The sequence below is a fragment of the Magnolia sinica genome, chromosome 6, assembly GCF_029962835.1.
Source record: "Magnolia sinica isolate HGM2019 chromosome 6, MsV1, whole genome shotgun sequence".
Classification (NCBI taxonomy): domain Eukaryota; kingdom Viridiplantae; phylum Streptophyta; class Magnoliopsida; order Magnoliales; family Magnoliaceae; genus Magnolia; species Magnolia sinica.
Genome location: NC_080578.1, coordinates 84,262,205 through 84,274,987, shown reverse-complemented (window position 1 = coordinate 84,274,987; position 12,783 = coordinate 84,262,205). Strand labels below are relative to the sequence as shown.

General features: G+C 39.3%; 1 protein-coding gene across 2 annotated transcripts; it reads left to right on the top strand.

Annotated features, from left to right (window-relative positions):
* Positions 1-1,200: 1,200 nt before the first annotated feature.
* On the top strand, positions 1,201-12,783 carry LOC131248964 (F-box/LRR-repeat protein 17). Of its 2 annotated transcripts, none has more exons than XM_058249492.1 (11): positions 1,201-1,821; positions 2,109-2,210; positions 4,446-4,590; positions 4,691-4,875; positions 6,545-6,649; positions 9,173-9,270; positions 9,378-9,691; positions 10,101-10,167; positions 10,301-10,386; positions 12,255-12,353; positions 12,478-12,783. In XM_058249492.1, exons 1-11 carry the CDS (start codon positions 1,316-1,318, stop codon positions 12,538-12,540), a joined length of 1,770 nt encoding a protein of 589 aa, XP_058105475.1. In that variant the 5' UTR covers positions 1,201-1,315; the 3' UTR covers positions 12,541-12,783. The 2 variants fall into 2 exon arrangements, with proteins under 2 accessions (XP_058105475.1, XP_058105476.1); XM_058249493.1 differs by having other exon boundaries at positions 1,205-1,821; positions 9,378-9,613.

The window sequence follows — 12,783 nt, the reverse complement described above, 5'->3', positions numbered from 1 at the left end:
GCAGAGAACAAATGAATGGATTTAACAAAATTTATCCAGCCGTTCATTTACTTCTGTGAACTGTGGCCCACCCAAGTAGATCAGCAGTCTGAAATTTATCTTATTCAACATGATAAACGCGAGAAACTAATGGAAGGCTTGGATCTCTCACGTGGAGAGGGTGATAGCTTGTGGATTTGCAGGGGTACCCCACACGCCTGCGGGTATGGAAAACTCCAAAAAACCAAAACGCGGGCAGCTCGAATTCATCCCGACGTATGCGTCGGAACTATATCCGTTGGATCAGGGGCCATGTCTGTGATTCAAGCCATTGATCTGGCGAAATACACCGCTCAAGCTGATAAATCTCAGAATCCTGAATCAATGGCCCACAAAAAACGGTAAAGGTGACGTTCCATAATAAAAGTGCCTATGTCTTCTATCCATAGAGTTCATTAGTTTTCAACATCTACGTTGAGGCCACTCTGATGAACCGTTTAGATCACGGAATACGGCCCTAGATCCGACGGATAAACTCACGACGTATCGTAGCGTGATGCACGTCGGATGCATTCCAGCTAACCTTCCCAACACGAGGGACGCGACTCGCCGATAACCCGATGTTACAGGAATCCCATGTAACCTCAAGTTCTGTGGGGCCCATTTTGATATTTATTTTATATCCACTCCGTCCATAATTTCTTCAATAATCTTTTAGACATGGAAAATTTTTTTGAGGAAGATCCAATACTCAAGTAAGCCACACCAATGAGGATCGAATGACTACTATTGAAATTTCTCGGGACCAGCACATAAATTTTTTCAAGTTAATATTTAGTTTTTCCCTTCATCCATGTTTCGATCAACTTATGAATGGGTTGGATGGGATCAAACCAACAAGGTGGGCCTCAGGATGGTTTCAACGGTGGCCGTTTCCATCCCTACTCTATTCAACGGTGCGGCCTACTTGAGTTTTAAATCTCCTTATTATTCTGTATAACACCATAAAATGATCTGAAGAAACGGACGGACGGAGTGGATATAAGAAAAACATCACGATGGGCCCCACAGAGCTTGCGATTACAGCGGTTAGTGTAACCCCGGTTACAGGCAAGTGGTATTTTCGTCATTTTGATTAAAAAAAACCACTAACCCCTCCCGCTCCATTCAAGTTCACCCACGTGAAAAAACATGGCGCGAAATAACTCCAATCTCCCGCGTCTTTCCGACACGCTCCTTCCCTCCATTTCTCTCTATCTCTATATTTCATCGCCTCGTCTCTCTCCGTCTCTCTCTCCCCCTGAAAACCCTAGAACGGAGAGAGAGAGAGAGAGCGATGCTCCCGCAGCAGCAGCACCATCCCATCACTCCCACAAACGCGGCGATCCTCGCACCCCTCAAGCGCGGCAAGAAGCGCGGCAGCTACAACTGCGGCCGCTGCGGCCTCCCCAAAAAGGGCCATTCCTGCCACATTACCACCGATCCGACCGTCCCACCTTCCCTCACCCCTCCCCCTCCACGTCAGCAGCTCCGCCGCTCCCTCTCCTTCGACGATGATGTCGATTTCGCCCACGTAGCTGCACCGTCCGACGAGGACGAGGACATGGACGACGCCTCATCACCGTCCTCGGCCTGTCTGGCCGAGGTCCTGAGGCGACTCCCACCCTCGGCCCTGCTGTCGGCCGCGCAGGTCTCCAGGGAGTGGAGAGACTGCGCGAAACGCGTGTGGCGTGCGGCTGAGGAGCTTCGTTTGCGGGTCCCATCAATGTCGAAAGTAGGGTTTGTTGGATCGGTGCTCCGCAGGTGTACGGGACTTGTTAGACTCTCACTGAGGATGGAAAGGTGGGAGATGATGGAAAATAGAGATGGACTTGAAATAACTAAAATGCACTACAGATCTGATATTTAAGCCCCCTCATTTTGATACCCAACACCCCCTTTTTGGGTCGGCTCGTAGTTCTTGATGACACTGAAATCGTCTTTTCTTGGCGACTGCAAAAAACACAACATAAAAAGTGGGGTATAAATATCTAAATAAATTAATAAAATGAGAAAAAATTGCTTTTTGTTAGGATGAAAAATGGATTAAAATTTTTTTTTCCTTAAAATGTTATTATTTTTTTGTGCAGTGATTTGGACGCGACAATGTTGGCATGTGTTGCATTCTCATGTCCAAATCTCGAAGCCTTGGAGATCAGTACGGGTGATTCTGCCATCAACCGGATTACCGGGTAATTATTTCATTTTATTCTTTTTTTAAACAAAAAAATCATTTGGGTTATTTTCATTTTGATAGAAATGAGACCTTGGCTTATTGGGATTGATATCTCATTGGGATGATTTATCTTTCTTTTTTTATGGATTTTTTCTGATTCATTTTTATATGCATGAGCTATGGCATGTTTGGTTTTTTTATTTTTTATTTTTTATTTTATTTTTTTATTTTTATAATCATTGTTGTATTTTTTATAAGATGGGATTTTATTTTCCGAAGTTAGATCTTATTAATTTTTTCCAGATTTCTTATTTGATTACTTTGATTTTTTTCTTTTTATTTTTTGAATTATCTTATACACTTTAGATACTTAGATCTGTGAGATTCCTTGGGTGTATTTGCATTTTCTGATTTTCCTAATTATAAATTATATTTTTGTGGAGGAATTATAGGATCTTCTACTTGAGGGTACATGTGTGGTATCCTCTTGATTTGGGTTCCTAAAAGTGGGCCCAGATCTCAGTGATCTGGAGTGTTGACCTGATGGACCCCACTTTGGATGGACCATCCATCGAAAATCTCCCTAATGGGACTATCCTAACATTTTGATTGATGGCCTGAAAATTGGATGGGTAGGATCTTTGGATCTTTGAGATCTTTTGTGTAGTCTGTCCATTGTGGGGCGCATCAGATCAGATGGTTGTTGATCAACTGCAGGCCCTGCTAGATGGTTGGTCTGGATCATCCATCTGCACATTTATGTGGGCCTCATCATGGATGAGCTGAGAAATGGACCTCAAATGTATAATCAGGCACTTTTTTTTTTTTTCATTTGTTGTCGGTTTATGGATTCAGTCCTGTTTTAGGTCTATGTTGTGTGGTATTAGGGTTTGTATAATCCTCACTGAGTTCGCAGGCATGTTAGCATTGATCATCCGGGCCGTCCAACATGTAGATCTCCTCTTGGATAGGGTTTACTCCAAAATCTACCCTCTTCAGATGAGGACCCTACACTTCTGAGCAATGGACAATTTGTAGGCCCTTGTTTGAAAGGTTAGGCCATTGATCAAATGGTTAAGGGAGGATAATTGCTGGTCTTGGGCTTTTGATCTATTCTGGTGGTATCCTATCTACTGGATGGTCCTGATATGAAACACATACACCCTCCATGAAAAATTTAAAGAACTAGATCCATTGCACTAGTGGCATGCCCTATCATGGCCCCACCATTTGGGTATGTGCTCATCAATCCAGACCATTCGGCCCATCTACTGAGCGGTCTATATGTGTAAGCATGTCCTGTGATTGTCTGATCAACATTGACGTAGATCACCTACAGAGCAGACATTAGAAAAATTCATACTATTTTCCATGTCTTTTATGGTTATATTTGTTGCCTATTGATGTAATAAGGTCTTCTACATCAACTTGTTTGCATTTTTATTTTTATATTTATTTTTTTTTAAATTTTTATTGCATTGTTTTTGTAGTTGTATAATTAAGGTGTTTGGGTGTTACAGAGAATTGAGTTTTATTGCATGTGGAGGCATACGATGGCTGGATTTGAGCTTAAGATTTTTGCCCACACAGGCATACAATGGGCCTGAAATTTCTAACTCATTTTTGAACACTAGGCAATATATGAACAGGATGGGTTCTGTGATGCCAAGTTTGAATGGTTAGGATTTTTGAACACTTGGCAATATATGAACATGTGTGTCAGAGGCAGTTAATCATTGTCTTTCTAACTCATTTTTTTGATACAAAAAAGGGAGAGCAGCTTTCCTGATGAATGCTCTTGCAAATTTAATGAGAACTGAAAAATGGGTGGCATCCCAACTCATCCACATATTTACTTCCATGCATCCATTTAATTCTATTGCAAGTTCTACTTGAGTTGCATTTGATTCGTAGATTTTTAGTTAAGAACTCAGAAATGGAATTCGTTTGCATCTGGTGGTATTTGCTTTATTGCTGCGTTAATGACTGTTTCCTGATGCTGTCATCATTTTCTTGCTGCTTGCTGTTGTTATTATTGTCATTGCTATTCCTGTTGTTGCTGTTATTGTTGTGTCAGTGGTGATTGACGGAATTAAGTCTCTGATACTATTTTGGTAATCCAGTTTGTAAAGGTTTACTAAAGGGACTCTGCTTTCAATATCATAAGAATTTCCTAAACTGCATAAATCAGCTTCTTCCATCTTCACATTGCTACTACTCTGATGGAACATTAATGGAGTTTGTATTGCAGAGATGAATTGGGCCGTTTTGTTGCTGAGAAACGATGTCTTTCAAGCCTTAAAATTGAAGGGTGCACTAGCCTTGGCTTTCTCAGCCTATGTTCCACAAGTCTGTCAACGCTCTGGCTTTCGGACCTTCACTCCATGTCCAAAATGGTAACTATCTTTTTTTCTTGGTAGTTTTGTTGTTTCAGTTGGTCTGTTTTTCTCATTTGTGCATTAAACAAAATCTATGCTGTTGTATTGGTTCCCATAGGCCTTCAACTGTCCTAATTTGAAGGAGCTTTCCCTTGATTTTTCCCGCCAAGAGAATGACTCTACTGATCTTATCACCATGGTGGATAGTTTTGGAAGGAGCTGCCCGAGATTGAGAAACATACATATTGCATCTATTCAACTGTCTCATGCTGTTGTGCTTTCTCTGACAAGTGCAAATTTGAGGTTTGTTCATTGCTTAAAGTACATTGATTGTATTTTGTTGTCTTTTAATTTTAAGGCTCGAAAGACATCGGAAATGCCATTCATTGCTTCTAGATTGTCCTCGCTTGGCTGATTTCTCTGATTTGGATTCTGCAAAAGCTTTAGGCGTTTTTGCCGTTCGGGTAAATATTGGCACTAATGTCAACGAGTGATGGTTTGTCTGCCGGTGTTTAAATGGCAAACATTTTGTAGTGTAGCATTCACCACTCCGAAGTGTGAGGTGTATGCTACATGCTACTTCTCAAATTTTAATTAATGTTGTTTTAGGTTGCACCAAATATCATGAGATTTCATGGTATTTTGCACCAAATTGGACTAAAATTTCAAATATTTAGTGCAACCAAATGCAGCCTAAAACAATAGGAAAAATATGGTAAATTGCAAGATTAAGTATGTAGATAAAAATAGCAATGGAACTGATTTAGTGCTTGCACTTATTGTTTTACTAAAATTATTGAAAACATTGACTAACATTTTTTTAAACAGAAAAATGTAACAAATCATTGAAAACATTAATTGATTTCAATGTTTTGGTGAAAAATAACTTATGGTGTGAGCTATGTAGTTTGTAGCATATGCTACTTTGCGTGTAGTATCTACTTCATGTGACTTAAAGCTATTTTAATGAGCTATGTAGGTTGAAGGTAGTGTAAGCTATTTAAGAAACTGGCTGAAACTTCTCATCTGACCAACTTTTTTGTTTCCTCTAAAGGCTTTATAGTTGGTCATTGTGGTGCTAGCAAAGCATGAGTCTTATTTTTGTTAATTTCATCTTTTGAATACAGCAATAGCATTTCTTCAGCAATGTGGGTGTTATTTTCTCTTGTTATAATGCTTTATGGAGGCTTGCTAATTATTATAATGCATGCCTACCATTCCATGCCCCTCTGAACTGTATTTGCGAAGCTGGCTGATGTGTCAAGCATCCAAGCTGTCTATCCTTGCTGTTTAGATGCCCTGTCACAAAAATTAGGTGGTCAGTACACATACCAAAACAATAGAAGAAAAGTTTTTGGCCATTAATGTTTGCACACTTGCTACATTAATGAGGGGATGGTCTGATTTTCAGGCAGGCACACACTACATGGGATTTTGTAAACCTTGAGACCTATAAATGATTACTAGGCATCCATGTTTTGAAATTACAAGATGCTTATTTTGATGCTGGGCCTAATGTGGTAGAGCTAAATGCCTGAACATTGAATGCTTGAGGTCATTGTCCCAGTCCCAGCATAGCGCCATTAAAAAAGAAAAAAGTAGTGTGTTTGGATATGCTATCTGATTGAATTGCAATTATTACTCTGCTGAAGCTGAAATACCAACTGCAATTTCCTTGGCATTCATGTTGGTGGCTTGTTTTGCATTTCAATCAAGATGTCATTAAAATGCAGCCTTACTTTTCTCGATAGCATTCTATTGTACTTTTCCAAGAACTAAATGTCAATACTTGGTGTAATTTGGTATAGCAATTAAAATGCAATTTACTTCTCTTTTATCTTTCTCTGAATTGCAAATCTAAGTGGTGATTTGTTGTATTATCTAATACCATTTTTTTAAAACTTCATTTCTTGCAGTGGTTCCATAGTTTTATAGTTTCAGAAATGATGTTTTATTGATTCTATGTTATCAGGGGCTTGCGCATGCTTTCATTGGTACTTGGTTCTGAAATCACAGATGCATCTGTGGCTGCAATCACTTCCAGCTATGCAAACCTGGAGTTGCTTGATCTGAGTGGGTATGTGATTTTTTTCTAATGATACCTGAAAACTGGGTGTTTCATCTCTTACTGACCCTGGTAAGACTGTTTACAGTGTCTTGATCTGCTAGGGCTCACTGTGGATTATGATGGCTCAAAAATCACCTAGACTGGAAGATCCTAACCATCCAATTTTTAGCCCTTTACTGGTCTGTTTCAGTATATTGCTTTCTATTTGCAGGGCATTTATTGTTGGAATATTTGGTTGAATGAAATAGACTATTAAAATCGAGAACCAAAAAAGAAAAATAAAATTTTGAGAAAGAAGAACTTATTGAATTGAGTCGAGGCATGACTGAGTCACTCAGCTTGAAATCGAATTTGCTCCCTTTGGACAACGTCCCAAGTGCAACAAGTTTTTAGAGCAATCGACCTCCAGGATACAACGACTATGACCCGGTCCCAGCGGTGCACTCACTGTACACGGGCTCGAACCACTTGCACTTTAATTCGAAAGTGCTGAGTTGACTCAGCGATGAACTCAGTAAAATTCTTAAAATCGTATCAGAGAGAGTTTTATAAGAGAGATAATAATTTCGTATATTTTAAAACTGGAATCGGTAGTCTTTATATAGACTCTGAAGTGGTGTATAAACACCTTTTATAAAAGGTTAGGTCCGTTGGGTTTAAACCCAACAGGTGCGACTAATCGAAAGGGATGCATCTCTCTGGTTTAAAATGAAAAGTTGCAAGTGCGAGTACACTCTCGCAAATAAAGTCCTACGAGTACTCATACACACACACCCACACGAGTACACCCACACTGCACCCGCGCTCGCACCCAACCCGTCGTGCACACGGACTCAACTCGGCTCTGCGCGTGCACACGTGTGTGGTCAATGACATAGATTAGAGCTATTGGCATAGCTTTCCCACATGACTAAATTCATATGCCCCTTGAAAGAGGCTCAAGCCTTAGGCAAAAAGACTATCTTATATACAAGATAGTTTACTTTGTCAAATCCAATGTGGGACAAAACTTACAACACAAAAGTATTAAAACTTTTCAAATGTGGAGGGAAATCACCGAAAATTTGAAAATTCAAAATTTAATATTATTTTAAAACAAAAATATAACAATTCCCCACATGTTTTAAAATAAAACTCTTTCGGATTAAAGCGTAATAGTTGTGTAATGGTGCTGGTGTCACCATAGACTTGAACAGACAGTAGAGTAAGTAAAAAAGGTTTATAGGAATCAGGTGACACCATAGTCTTGAACCTGAATCCTTTTAATATAGATCGCAAGTACATGCCACTCACACAACTCTTCCTCTGCAAGTGATTCGGTGATTCGGTGCGTTTTGGCCACACACCATTATCTAGATTTCATGAGTGCTTTAGAGAATTCGCCTAGATTCTCATAGGAAGCGGCCTCCGCCTCCACACTCATGTAGGTGAATTCCATCAAGTGTATGCAGCAACTGTATACACCACCAAATATATGGCTATGGATTCATTAAGAGTTCTAACACTTATCAAATGGTTAGGATCTTCCAATATCAGAGGTTTGGATCATAAGCCTCATCCACTGGGTCCAAGTTCTATATGCTGCATCATGGTAGTATATGTGGTGATGCACTTGGGACCTATACAATGTCTTCAAAAATCCAAGTTAACGGCAAGTGAGCATATATGAACCCACTCACAATGCACTGTAAAGGAATTAATTTTGTTGTGTGAATAGTCTGCTGATGTGCATAATTCTGCACATGTAGGGCTACTGCAAAGTGGTCCAGACTGTTGATTTGATGGCCACTGACCATTTGATTGGGGATGCCTAAAAAATAATCATCAGAAAATCTGAACACTGCAATTACTGGCCTCAAATAGATGGTTCAGTGGAATTCAATAAGTTCAAATTCAATAGAAAAGAGTGAAGGGTGGGAGTTTTTCCAATCTGGAGGCGTCCCCCATCAGTGACAAGGTACATCAGTTCAATGGTTTGGATTACCAAACAATGGCTGCATTCGATATTGCAACGAACTAATTATGCTAGCGGTGCTACAGAACTCAATGACTCAATGTGATGATCTCTAACAAGAGGTTTGCTAGCCCCACACAACATTCCACATGCACCTCTACACATGGCTACATTTGTGTATGAAGTCCCATCTGTGCATCAGATGGGTTCCACCATGTAGTTGTCTGACCCGAAACTCATGCTGATTAACTAACCAGTAGGCCATGCATGATTGAAAACAATGGATGGTCTAAGCGAATTGTATGTTCTTTAGACTCTGTTATTTTCATTCATGTCCGATATACATTATAGTTGACCAGCGTGAGTTTTTGGCCAGGTGATGGCTTGTTGGTTGTTCTGACATGATACTCAGCTTGAATGTTGTGCACACGACAGGTTGGCAAATGTAGTTGCATGTAGAGAGGTACATGTTGAAGATTGCATCTGGGGCTAGAACTGAATCCCTGCATGAATGACTTTGTTTCAAATGATCATTATAGCTCTGTGAGATCTCATGTACTACCTTGTTCTGCTTTCAGATCAAGCATCAGTGATAGCGGGATTGGAATGATCTGCAATGTTTTACCCCGTACATTGTCTAGACTACTACTTGCCCTTTGTCCTAACGTCACTTCAAGTAATCAGCTATCCAAATTAACTGTTTCCGCTTGGGTTATTATGCAGCTATGGCATTTGCTGTATTGCTTTTCTTTGTTATTCAACTCTTTCCTAATCCTATTTCAGGTGGCATACAATTTGCTGCAGCCCAACTGCCGCTTCTACAACTCATTGATTGTGGGATGACCATTTGCGACCCTAGTGTTCAAAACGCAACCATTGATGAAAATGGTAACTCTGGCCATGAACTAAATAATCAGCAGAAAGTAACCAACACCAAGCTACACCCAATGTACCAGAAGCTGATCATCAAACATGCGCGGTTGAAGAAGCTCAGCCTATGGGGTTGTTCTGGTTTGGATGTATGCCACCATGAAAATATTTCTTATTGCTATGCCCTCATGCAGCATATGTGGGCGTTCATCTGTGCTGCACATGAAGTGAGTGCTACTGTGGATAGGGGTCCAAATGGGTCGGGTCGGCCCAATGGGCCATTGGATCTGACCTGAAGACTAATGGGTCTGGTCCAAAATTTATACCATGGGGATGGGGTGGGTTTTGATCCAATGGTTTGACCCAAATTACTATCAGGTTTGGGTCCTCTTGAAATCCACCTGGCCTGACCCTTACCTAGTTTTTAAGTGGGTCCAATTTGTGTCATGCTAACATGAGACCCATACCCAAGAAAAAGCAGTTAAATTATGTATGTGGGTTTTTTTATTTTGCATATAGAACTCTGGCATGTATGGCCACTTTATATAGTTGCATGAGGGCTCATCAAAACTCTTCTCTTGTATACTCTGTTTCCTAGTCTTCTAGCTTCTGAATTATTTGATTCGTGCATTGCAGGCTCTTTATCTGAATTGCCCGGAGCTTAACGACCTGAATCTCAATTCATGTACAAACTTGCATCCAGGTAGTTACCGAATGTTCTACTTTTAGGTAGCTGACATATTGCTGATTTGACATGATGAGCCAATCATAACTGTTGAAGTTCTGAGGAGATGATTCATAGCTTATTTATTCGACTCTGCTTTGCATCTTCCCAGAGAGGTTGCTACTTCAGTGTCCCAGTCTTCAAAGTGTACATGCTTCTGAATGTCCAGATAAGTTGGTTGGGGCAATTCAAAGTCAGGTACGTGGGATTTGTGTATGTGTATGCTGATACAAAGCTGCTGCCATGCTTGTTTTGATTTCTTCTACTATTCGTTTATTTGGGACATATTTAACTAATTTGGATTTTGACCAATTTGAGTCTGAGCTTGCAGATTGTAGTTTGATAATTGCCAAATTGGTTAGGATAGGCCCTTTTATTTGTGATTCGATTCATTAGTTTGATGGACTAGTGCAATGGTCCAATTCACATAATTTCATTAGTCCACGCAGTTCCAAAATTAATTAACTGATTCAAGATTACTGACCTAATTAAAATGTTTTCTAATTCTAATCAAGAGCAATTTCTGAACATCGAGGAATGTACTTTAATTTGCTTGAATCTTGAATTAGAAATCAAATTTGAATTGATTCAGTTTTCGAAATGCAGTGAGTTGGCATTGAACTGTTGGTCGATCTAGGTCAATATAGATTGACCAAGAGTACTGAATAAAATTGTATTGAACTGTAAGTTGGTTTGTTTTAACTGATTTACAGTTGGGGTATGACTTTCAGAGAATTAGGTAACTATGATTTGGGTTGCCTAGACTGTCCTAATGTAAGGTGTGTTTAGCAGTGTTTTAAGTAGCGTGTAGCTTAGCTTTCACCTCTCCAAAGCGTGAGGCATAAGCTACACAGCATGTTCTGTAAACTATATACTACTAGATTTTCAAGGTCGTACCTGGTTGCACCAATTTCATGATATTCTGCACCAAATTAGATTGAATAACAGTGAACTTCAACAAAATTTCATGATATTTGGTACAACCAAATGCAACCTAAAGTAATATGAAAGGGCAATGATTAAGTATAAAGGTACAAAAAGCAATGAAATTAATTTAATATTGTTACTTGTATTATTTTACTAAAAGCATTGAAAAGAATAACTAATTTTTATTGAAAATAAAAATAAAATGTAACAAATCGTTGTAAACATCAATTGATTTTAATGTTGTAGTGAAAGATAACTTTAGCTTGTAGTGTACTTTATGCAGTGTTTAGCATATGCAAATTATCATGTAGTGTAGGCTACATGCAACTTAAGCTATTTTCATAAGCTATGTAGCATTAAGGCTAAGCTATGCTACGTTGCTACATAGTGTAGCGATTTAAAATATTGGTGTTTAGAAGCACTATTGAATTGAATTGGTATGTTTAATAATGTAGAAATAACCAAATTATGGCTTCCTAATGCTGCATTTGGCTTCGGCCATGAGAAATGTAATTCCCAATTTGTTGGGATTTCTACTCTTATTGGAAATTTGAAAGATCTTGAAACGGCATTTCTGTAGATATGAGAGAGCTTTCTTTCCAATGCAAAAGATTTCCAATGCAATAGAAAAGAAACCCATTTTGGGGTTTATGGAAATTCTAGAAAAAGAGGAAGGGCAGGTTCCTTGCTGTGAAACTGGAAACATTATTAGTTTGTCATTTCGTCTTTTTGTTAAACTGAATGTTTGCTATTTAATTCCATTTGTAAAGATGTTGGACTTCTCTGTGAGGAAAACCAAGGCTTGAATTGAGGCTAATTTCCTAGGCTGACCATGACAAAAGTAGTGGCTGCTTTGGATATCTATTTGTAGATCAGAGCCAACTCTTTGGGGTTTCCCGATGAGAATATTCCATTCACATTCCTTTGTGTTATGAGTCTTTATGACTCAAAATTGTTCTAGAAATTTGAAATCATTATAATTGGTTATATGATGTTTAAACTATCAGTTGTGCTTCTACTTTTCCTTGAATTGGTTTATAAGATTCTCATAGACTCTGGGAAAATGAAACAAAATCAATTTATATTGCTCTACAAATCCTATTTTTCTTGTATATAAAATTGCTTGAGTTTTCTTGCAGGTTTTCAATGATTTTGCTGCTGAGGAAGATCACTTTCTGCGGAAGCGATTGGCAGATGCTTCCAAGAGAGTGCAGGTTCCCCATTTTGTCACACCACAGGTAAAACTCCAAACTGTTTGGAACTACAAATGTTGAGTGTCTTGAACTTGTGTTTCTTCTATGTCTATTTCCTGGGCCTTATTTGCTCTTTGGATCATTGAAAAGCTTCTTCTGCCTCTTGCAGTCATCTGATGATGAGAAGGGAAGGAGGGCCTGGCAACCAAGGTGTGCAGTGCACATTGACTGAATGGCGCACCTCTTTCTTTACCAGTCTTGGCTAATTAGCATCAGTTGCAAGCCTTGCTGTTAGTTTCAAGGCTTGCCATTTGAAGGGTCCAGGTGGTTTGTAGTTGTGACGGTGGACCGATGGTAATGCCTATCTAATCTTTTGTTGCATCCACAAACCAGTGGGATTTGTATTAAACTGAAATGAATATAATATGCAGAGAACCTTTTCCATGAATAAACTTGAGAATTGGGGCTTGCATGG